This window comes from Oncorhynchus kisutch, linkage group LG7 (genome assembly GCF_002021735.2).
Source record: "Oncorhynchus kisutch isolate 150728-3 linkage group LG7, Okis_V2, whole genome shotgun sequence".
Taxonomy (NCBI): Eukaryota; Metazoa; Chordata; class Actinopteri; order Salmoniformes; family Salmonidae; genus Oncorhynchus; species Oncorhynchus kisutch.
In genome coordinates this window covers 23,915,429-23,926,037 of record NC_034180.2, presented here as the reverse complement: position 1 = coordinate 23,926,037, position 10,609 = coordinate 23,915,429, and the positions used below count along the sequence as shown (strand labels likewise).

Here is a 10,609-nt window from a genome sequence, read left to right as displayed (position 1 = left end):
TGACTGTGTGTTTGTTTATTCCATGTGTAACTCTGTGTTGTTGTTTTTGTCACAGTGCTTTGCTTTATCTTGGCCAGGTCACAGTTGTAAATGAGAACTGGCCTACCTGTTTAAATAAAGGTGAAAAAAACAAAACATGTTTGACATTAGAGATGCTTCCAATAAAGAAACACTGAGTTATATTAGATAGATAGCTCAGAATCCACGATATGGCAGAGTTTGAAAAGACATAGAACTTCAACAACAGGTTATGGTCAATAATATCAAAGGCTGCACTGAAATCTAACAGTACAGCTCCCACAATTTTCTTATTATCAATTTCTTTCAGCCAATCATCAGTCATTTGTGTCAGTGCAGCACATGTTGAGTGCCCTTCTCTATATGCATGCTGAAAGTCTGTTGTTAATTTGAATTTGAAATAGCATTGTATTTGGTCAAACACAATTTTTTCCAACAATTTGCTAAGAGCTGGCAGCAAGCTTATAGAGGCAGTTTGGAACTCGTTAATGAGGACAGACGATTTTTACACACTACATGCTTCAGCACTCGGCGGTCCCGTTCTGTGAGCTTGTGTGGCCTCCCACTTTGCGCCTGAGCCGTTGTTCCTAGACGTTTCCCCTTCACAATAACAGCACTTAAAGGTTACCCGGGGAAGCTCTAGCAGGGCAAAAAATTTGACTAACTGACTTATTGGAAAGGTGGCATCCTATGATAGTGCCACTTTGAGTCATTGAGCTCTTCAGTAAGGCCATTCTACTACCAATGTTGGTCTGTGGAGTTGCATAGCTGTGTGCTCGATTTTATAATGTTAGCAACAAGTGTGGGTGAAATAGACTAATCCATTCATTTGAAGGGGTGTACACATACTTTTGTATATATAGTGTATGTTACAGCAGGTTGCTGATCAGCCCAAAGTGACACCTGTTGTCATTAAACTATCGTTCACTTTCTCCCTTTTCCCCTCTCTTCGATCATTCTGGGACGCCCAAAACCTTTCTTGTGATATAGAATTCCATCTTATAAATGGAGATTGTTATTGAATTAGAATTGTTTAGCTCTTTATTTCAACATGATTTTCTGGTATACTATATATTTGATATACTGCCCCATGTCCCAGTGTGCAGGTAATTATCAATCTGATTGTAACGTTTAAAAAATGTCCTTTGCATTGTATGGGGCAGGAACACCAACTTTCCCCTTTCTGAAAGACTGCCTGTCGGTTTCAGGTGGAGGTACTGCATAGTGATGTTCTATGTGTTCCGTGGCCTCAATTGGGATGGAGAGCAGGTTTTCAATGTTCATGTCAGAAATATTCCCATCTTCATCCAATACACATTCTGGGAAGGGTGGCTTCAGCAAGAAGAGCATATAAAGCCATGTAAAAGAGTGTTTGGGAATTGATTTCTTATCTAATAGCCTATAGTGAGTGAACATTGTCTCCCTTTAAGACGATCCTTCTAAGAAAAGTGAATTTTTCTTATGTAACGTCTATGCCTGCACTGACTACGTTATCCATAATGCTACATTACTTTGTAGAATAAACACCACTTGAGACTCTGGAGACACCACTATGGTGGGAACTGCATCTGGTTTGAGAGTTACCGTGTCCTCAAGGAGTTCGAAGCAGTCCTCTGTAAAGTGCATGGAACACAGGACTTTACATGACTCTGACCCTCAAGGGACCCCTTGTGTTGATAAATACATTCAAAAACTGTATTCATAAAGCGACTTAGAGTAGTCATCCCTGTCCATTCTTTATAATAAAGACAAAACTGATCCTGGATCAGCAATCCTACCCTGAATATGGTCCCAGGGGATGTGATAGCAGCGCTTGAGATACACTATATACAGTTGTTTACCACAGTAGATGGCAGAGAATTTTTCCTTTACCACATCTTCATTGTGGGAAGCAGTGCTATTACTTCCATAGGCAAAACATTGTAGCCATTTATCCGATTCTGGTGGGAATGTCTTCTTTGAACAAGTTTCACAGTTATGAATCCACTTTTTAGTGTCTGGTGAGATTGCGCTCCAGTAGTGAAGACTGCCGTGCGGCTCTTATGATTGCCTACAAGGCCGTTGTTGTCATGGTACTGTACCACCAACGCCTTCACTTCCTCTGTGCTCCTAACAACTGACTGTATAGCGAACTGCCATCCTTTCACCATAGCACGTCACCTGAAGAAAGAAACATTTTGCTTAAGCAGGACTGAAAACAATGTCCGCATCCAAAATGGCACTATATAGGGAATAGGGTTCCATTTGGGACAGACACAAAGTGCTGAATTTTTCCCATTGTCCCACTGTGTTAACAAAAAAGTATACCTAAATCATACCTTTGATGATACATTCCTAACTAAACCTTCTGACTGAGTATTTATTTGTATTTATGGAGACATCTTTCTAGAGGATCTGTGAATGTTCCAAAACGTAGGTATTGTTCCACTTTGTCCAGCCTAGCCGAAGGCTTGTTGGCCGATTGCTTGTTGGCCTCGTTGGGTACTTCCCTGGCTTCAGGATTCCAGCTGCCCGGTAGTTTCCCCTCCTCCCACACTCTATTGTACAACCCCAATACCTTATCCAGTGCCTCATCACTAAGATGGGCCAACATGCCATGGCACATCTCATCTTTCCCAGGTGAAGTTAACCCAGCCTTGCCTACTGCCACATTGCTCATCCAATATTTATATATTCTAATTCTATTTCTTTACTTTAGATTGTGTGTATTGTTAGATATTACTGCACTGTTGGAGCTAGAAACACAAGCATTTCGCTACACTTGCAATAACATCTGCTAAACACGTTTGTGACAAATCAAATTTGATTTGCCCTCTTCATCTCTGCCATGGTAATCCAATCCAGCACATCAGGGTGCTCCTCTCTCGTTCTCTCTCTCCCCCTTTGTCCCTGTGACAGATTAGCAGAGCTATGCACTTGAACAAGCGCTTTGCCATCATCTCTGCCTTCTCCTCATCTGTTACTGCCATATCCTCCCCACTCATCAACACTGGATAGTCCCACTCCCTTCTGACCCCACTCTTCCTCTCGATCCTCCTCCCACAGGCGTCGTCCTTCCAATGGTGTCACAGAACCGACGCCAACATGACCTCTTTGGCTGACGGATAGTTCTCCTCACCTGGGCCTGCTTATACAGACTCAGATGTTGGATGTTATTTGTCCTTTTCAGTACTCTAAATGCCCTGTTCCTACTCCTCACCGCTGCCCCACATTGCTTTCCTCCTCCTCTTCCCTGAACTCCTGGGTATAGCCTCAGTAGCTGCCCCCACAAAAGCTGTTCTCACCAAGTTATTCATACTATCCACATCCCCTGTCATATCCACCCGAGCCACCACTTGCTCTCTCAGCTCCAGAAACTGGTCCCACTTTGCTTTTCCAAACACCCACCTGCCTACTCCACTCTCACTTGTTGCACCGCCACTGCCTCTTTAATTGCCTCACACCCACCATATGCCACACAATGAGCACCCACACAGCTGCAGCACTTTGGTTGTACACCATCTCCACACTTCCCGTACTCTTGCTCCCCTCCACACCTGGGACACCTCTTTTTCTCTTTACAGGCTGTTGCCACATGCCCAAATATCTGGCAGTTATAACATCTTAAAGGCTTTGGTACATAACCCCTCACATAATAACTCATATATCCTATGGTTACTTTATTTTGCTGTACCTTGTCCTTGAACTGTAACAGAATAGACTATCTACCCTCACTCCATCCCTTGTTGCTTGCAGTCTTTGAACATTTACAATAACGCCTCCTCTCAAGTTTACCTTAACTCTTCAGTGCTAACACTCACAGGCACTCCTGTTATCACCCCTTTAGTCCACTGCTTCCCTGCTTGATCATTCCAGCTGCTCCACACCACCTTACACTTCCCTATTAGCTTCACTCTTAGAGCTTTTTCCCTCTGCGCCATGTCCTTACAGAACACCAACAAGATCCCATCTCTTAACAATTTAGCATTGACAACTTACCCAATCAGCTCTTTTATCACAGCAGTCAACCTTATCGGACTCATCACCCCAACTTCCCCTTCCTCCCTAAACTTCAGAATCACATTATGCTCCTCCTCACCTCCATGATTCCCTCGCGACTTAGCTTGCCCTTCCTCCTCAGAACTGCCTCTGGCGTTGGAAACTGTTGCTCTCCACAAACTTATTTTTCTTCTTCAGCTCCGCCTCCATAGACCACAGAGACACCCCATCTCCATTTTTATCACCATCTTCCTCAAATTCAAATCCAACCTCTTTCCTCATTCTCTTAAAACCTCTTCTTCCTCTTTATCCCCTCCAGTCCTCCTCAGAAATGCACCTTTCTGTATCCCTGTCCCAATATTCCTCTTCTCCCAACAATGCTTACCCAGCATTCAGCGTCCTACTTCACCGCTCAGGCTAGCTACACCCTTCTTCCTTGTTTCAACTTTCACAAGTCAACGTCACCATCTCATTCAAACGGTGGGAGTGCAGAGTGCAAGGTCAGTCGTACACTGCTGTCAAAACTAGCTAATCATGTCTACTGACACTTTGCCAACGCCTCCTCCATCTCTCTCAATTGAATATAGGCAGTTGACGTCAACAACCCTCATCGAATATTCAAAAAAGGATTACAATAATGAGATATATCCACCAATCCAAAGAAAGGATAGGCGGGAGATAGACAACAACTCCCAGTGTTAGCACAGAGTCATAATCCATAATCTTTGGTATAGGTAGCTGCAGCCCAATATAGTGACCGGAGAATGGGTGAGTCGAAAGGAGTGGGTGTATGGAAAGCGAATCAGCTAAATGGGCAGATGTGTTGCCACTCAAGACGGTTTTGTGTGGCTGATTGGGCTTCACTACGAGTCGATAGTAGGCCACCAGTGCTCTGGTGTTGTGCCTGCCAACTTGAAGTCCTTCAATTTGAAGTCCTACTAGGTATCATGGTCGTGTCGCCGGCGGTAGCTACGCAGCCATTTATTTTCTCACACATTATTTTATTTCAAGTGGGATAGCAGCCTATACAAGAAATCATTTTAACCATGTAGAAGTCACCTTGATACACATTGTAAATAAGAAGTTGTTCTTAACGGACTTGCCTAGAAAGGTTAAGTAAAAAATATATTTTTTAAATGCATACATACAGTCTACTACTCAATGGGGAAGACATTGACGGTAACAACACTTTGGGACACAATACCCTTCGCTGTCGCTTGACAAGCAATACTGTCTGGCAAGTGCAACAGCATGGGAAGTAGCTACCTATAACGGCTTTCTTCCGTCGAAGGAGAGTCGGACCAAAATGCAGCGTGGCTATTGCAATCCATGTTTATTAAATAACGAAACACGAACTTACAAAAAAACAACAAACGTAATGTGAAAACCGAAACAGCCCTATCTGGTACAAAGACAGGAACAATCACCCACAAAATACACAGTGAAACCCCGGCTACCTAAATATGGTTCCCAATCAAAGACAACGAGAATCACCTGACTCTGATTGAGAACCGCCTCAGGCAGCCAAGCCTATGCTACACCCCTACTCAGCCGCAATCCCAATGCCTACAAAACGCCAATACGAAACACAACAAAATAAACCCATGTCACACCCTGGCCTGACCAAATATATAACGAAAACACAAAATACTATGACCAAGGCGTGACACTACCTAGCTAATATCAGGGTGACCGTCCCAGTAAGCACACGCATACAACGCATGAAGCAACGATACACTCATCTAATACTTGTAATAAAAAATAAACTATCGTCAGTTTTGTAATTGAAAATGTACAATTATTTGTATAAAACTATGTGAAATACGACTCCGACTCATCTGGCTTAAAAACACAAGTCCAAATTCTCGCTGTACAGTAGCCCAATGAATGGTAATGGCATGGTAAAAAGGGAGAAAAATACATCTAAATCAAGACGTTCGAACTAGTGATGGGTAGTTCGCAAACGAGTTGGCTCAGAAGAGCCAAATCTATTTATAAAAATATAAACAAATTAAGATATGAATAATCAAAAGATCTAAATGAATAGAATGAACTAATTCAAAGAACGAACAAATAATAATAATATAGGCCTAAATGCTCAAGCACACACATTCGTTCTGACTGTCTGATCAGACAAACAGCCTCACCTGTTGTTCCTGTCAATCAGACAGACAATGAACCAAAGATGCGTGAGGGAGGGCCGAGCCAACTCACTCAGTCACACACTTAGCAGCCGAGGAGAGAGAGGAAGGACAGTTGTGAAGACAACAGTTTGAAAATGAATCTGAGGCACAGTAGCATTTCAATCAAATTTCCATCAATCAAAGTTATTTATAAAGCCCTTCTTACATCAGCTGATGTCACAAAGTGTTGTACAGAAACCCAGCCTAAAACCCCAAACAGCAAGCAATGCAGGTGTAGAAGCACGGTGGATAGGGAAAAACTCAAATCAATATTTTTTTTATTTCGATGCATTTTAATAATGTAGACAATATTAGAGAACAGTGTAGAATTTGCCAAAACAAAATCTCATATAAAGCCGGTTCTACATACAACCTACACCGTCATATGTGAACTGTACACCCAACTGTGAAGCTAGCTGTAGCGGAGCTTCGAGAAACTAGCGGGCCTGCTAGTGATAGTGGTGGAGCCAGTACCTCACCACTCAGTCAAGTAGGCTTACTCCACGACCCACAGCAACGCAATCTTCTGTGGACCAGTTTATGCCAAAGTCTATGTCTGTAGCAAAACAAGGCCAAATTGATATTGCATTGGCTGAAATGATTGACACCGATTTCCAGCCATTTTCGATCGTGGAGGACAGAGAAATTATAGCAATAGTCTAAATCCAATGTACACAATTCCAAGCAGGAAACCCTTTCAAAATAACTTATTCCACAACTGTATGAGAGCACACAGGCTTCAGTGCGGGAAAGAGTCCAAAAAGCTACTGCAAGCTACTGCTGTTTTCCTTACCACTGATTGCTGGACATCAAGGGTAACCACTTCTTACATGTCGGTTACATGTCACTTCATTGAAGATTTTTCGATGTCTAGCTGTCTTCTGGTGAGCTTTGAGTTCAGCAACAGACACAGCTCAGAGAACTTGGCAGAGGAATTGTTGAGAGTGGCCAGAGAATGGCAAGTAGATGGAAAAGTGGTCTGTAATGTTAGCGACAATGCAGCTAACACAACCAAAGCCATGAAAATGTTAAAATGGACCCATCATCCATGTCTTGCCCACACAATCAACCTGATTGTAGTATATTTTCTTTTTAACACAAACAAGTCAATGACACAGTAGATGCTCTTTTTTTTTTTAGGTAGTAAGAGATGCTCTGAAGGTGATGAAGCCCACTGTGGACAAAGTGAAAAAGCAGCTGTGGAACACTTCCACAGGAGCACAATAGGTGCTGAGAAACTAAAGTCTACACAACGCCAGATGGGGATGCCTGAGCTGAGGCCTAAACAAGACTGCACTACAAGGTGGAATATGTTGAAGCGGTTTCTTGAGTCAAAGGATGCCATCATCTCTACCCTGGCCATTTTCAATGTCAATGCACCTGTTGATGCTCTGACCCAAGAGGAATGGGAGGTGGTGGAGGAGGTGTGCAGAGTCCTGGAACCATTTGAGTAGGTCACTGTGGAGATCAGGGGAGAGAGGTACAGTAAGCAGTTATTACTACATCATTATTTAATCCAGTATTATACAGTGGGGCAAAAAAGTATTTAGTCAGCCACCAATTGTGCAAGTTCTCCCACTTAAAAAGATGAAAGAGGCCTGTAATTTTCATCATAGGTACACTTCAACTATGACAGACAAAGTGAGAAAAAAGAATCCAGAAAATCACATTGTAGGATTTTTAATGAATTTATTTGCAAATTATGGTGGAAAATAAGTATTTGGTCAATAACAAAAGTGTATCTCAATACTTTGTTATATACCCTTTGTTGGCAATGACAGAGGTCAAACGTTTTCTGTAAGACTTCACAAGGTGTTCACACACTGTTGCTGGTAATTTTGGCCCATTCCTCCATGCAGATCTCCTCTAGAGCAGTGATGTTTGGGGCTGTTGCTGGGCTACACAGACTTTCAATGAGCAGCAGATGAGAATGTAGTATCAGTATACAAAACATGAACCTTAACTAATAAGTTATTGTTCTCTCTTCTCAGCTATGTGACAGCCTCAAAAATGATACTCCTGTGTAAGGGTCTGCAGCGAATCACAACCAGCCACCAGAGAGAAGCAAATGTAACCACAGGACATGTGACAGAGTTGATGGACACCCTATGTTCATCAATGGACAGAAAGTTCCACAGAATGGAATATAATCACGTGCTATCAGAAACCGCTGCACTTGACCCCATGTTTAAGAAGTTAGCCTTCAGTGATGCCAGAGCGATTGATGAGGCTCTTCAAAGAATAACCTCAGCAGCAGGGAGGGACAGCCCCAGCAGTCAGCTGGCTCAGGCACCAGGGCAACAGGAAGAAGAGGGATCAGATGGAGCAGAAGCACCAGCAGTAGTGCCACAAACATCTGCTGTTTGGATGCTGTTTGACGAGAGAGCAACTGGTGATGCAGCACAAAGGAATCCCTCAGCAGATGCCATAACGGAGGTCCGATCCTATTTGGAGGAGCCCTCCTCTGTTATTTATTTTTCTTTGATATGGTGAAATATTATATTATGCTGTTCAGATTAAATTAATTTTGAATGGTTAGATTTACATGCACTTTGTTTATATGCATTAAAAAGTTATACTTTAAATGCAAATGTTTAATAGCATTCTTTTTCATAACAAACCAATGCATTTTTAAATACATTGTGGTTAAGGTAGACTATGATTTCATTTAATAATTTAATTAGAATTGTTTTAACACCAATCATAGTCAAACTATCGCAAACTATTTGACTTGACAAAATACAAAACATATATTTTTTAAAGAGCCGTTTGGGAGCCAAAAGAGCCGGCTCACTGAAAAGAGCCGGAATGTCCATCAATACTTGTAGCAGAGCGCTTGACATGCACACTACTTTCCTTTCGACACACCCACTCACCCATATTCCGATATTGGGACGCAACTACCCCATTCTCACTAAAACACTAAGTTATGGCACAAATCGTACTTGATGCGCTCTCTACACTTCCTCACGTTTTTCTATGGGTTTAGCGATGTGAAATTGACATGCAAGGCACATTACCGCCATAGAGTGGGAGGAACTGATACAAGTACTCATACATTTGTTTCCCCTCCCCATCATTGTTTTAATGTATGTACAGTATTTCATTTTTTTGTATTTGTAGCAATCTTAGCTGATAAAAGTTTCAAATGATCTTATATATATTTCTTTCAGGTGTAGGAGATTTGTTTTGTTAGTGCAGTGCTCATAAATCCCCACTAGATATCACAGGTCGCACTTCATAAACCCATCAACAATTTGCAACAAGGTTGTCTATACAAATATTTCAATTGAGTTCAGACTTTCTTTTGATTTCCTGATCATAATATATTTGTATGATTTAACACTAAAGAACAACATGATACAAACACACGCATTACAATACACAATGTTGGCAGCTTTAATAATCAGATCTACATTTCAGGGACAAGAGTGCAATTGGTAATTTACTGTGAAATGTCATTAGTATTGGAAGGTTCAAAACTCCATCAGGTGTGTGTATGGTCCGTTAGTATCTAGCTTCAGCACTTGTCTGTTCCCATATGTTCCATGTTTGACGATCATCCCAGTCTCACTACTGTTACTGGACAAAGCCAGTTCCTTCTCACACAGGGAGACAAAGTTAGAATAGAGCTGTAGGCCCTCTTCTTTCCCAATGTTATGGTGGTACTGCATGCCCTTCCCTTTGGCCTTGCCTCCCAGTGTAGCCTGAGGCACAATGAGGATGTTCCCAGGCAGGTCCAACACTGACACATACTTCCCAGAGTCAGCTTCACACAGCTTCAAGTTGAGCAGAGTGTTCACTGTGGAGTAGAGCAGAGGGATCAATAACCATTCAGTACTAGCAACATTGCTTTACGATTCCTTGAAGAACAGTGACATTTACTGTTCACAGTCTTGTGAAGCCCAGGTAGTTGCTTTTATTGCAGTATTATCCAAAAACTGGAAAAAGCACAATAAATACCGATTTTTTGAATCATTTCCTCTGTAGCGCCTTTAAAAAAGCAGATGTAGACCACCATCCCTCTGTCAATCTGAAAACATGAAATCTTATGAGCAGCCCATCCCCCAAATATTATTTTAGGCAAGGTGCAAATCTTATTCTGAGCAGGCAAACCATATTTGCATTTAAGAAAGTAGTAGAAGATAATTCAATAGTACCTCCACCCATTCAGCCTCAGACTGATCATCTGCAGGTTTGACTTGAAGCCTTGCATAGAGACACTGCTGAAGAACAGTTCTTGCTAGTGGAGAACCTGCCTTTTCAGTCATTTTGAAATTATATCTGCCTGTTTCAGATGATAAAGCACAAGAGGACTCGTAAAAAAAACTCACTTTTAAAAGGGACAGTGAAGGAAAATAACAGAAGAGAAACGAAAACTTTCGTGTCTCTGACACTCGCTTCCGGGTGAGGCTCCTCCTGACGCAAGT

General features: G+C 42.0%; 1 protein-coding gene across 1 annotated transcript; it reads right to left on the bottom strand.

The window, feature by feature from the left end:
* Positions 1 to 9,554: 9,554 nt before the first annotated feature.
* dtd2 (D-aminoacyl-tRNA deacylase 2) lies at positions 9,555 to 10,591 on the bottom strand. Its single transcript, XM_020487755.2, has 3 exons — positions 10,340 to 10,591; positions 10,143 to 10,212; positions 9,555 to 9,981 (listed from the first exon to the last, which is right to left on the bottom strand). Exons 1-3 carry the CDS (start codon positions 10,448 to 10,450, stop codon positions 9,656 to 9,658), a joined length of 507 nt encoding a protein of 168 aa, XP_020343344.1. The 5' UTR covers positions 10,451 to 10,591; the 3' UTR covers positions 9,555 to 9,655.
* Between the last annotated feature and the right edge of the window lie 18 nt (positions 10,592 to 10,609).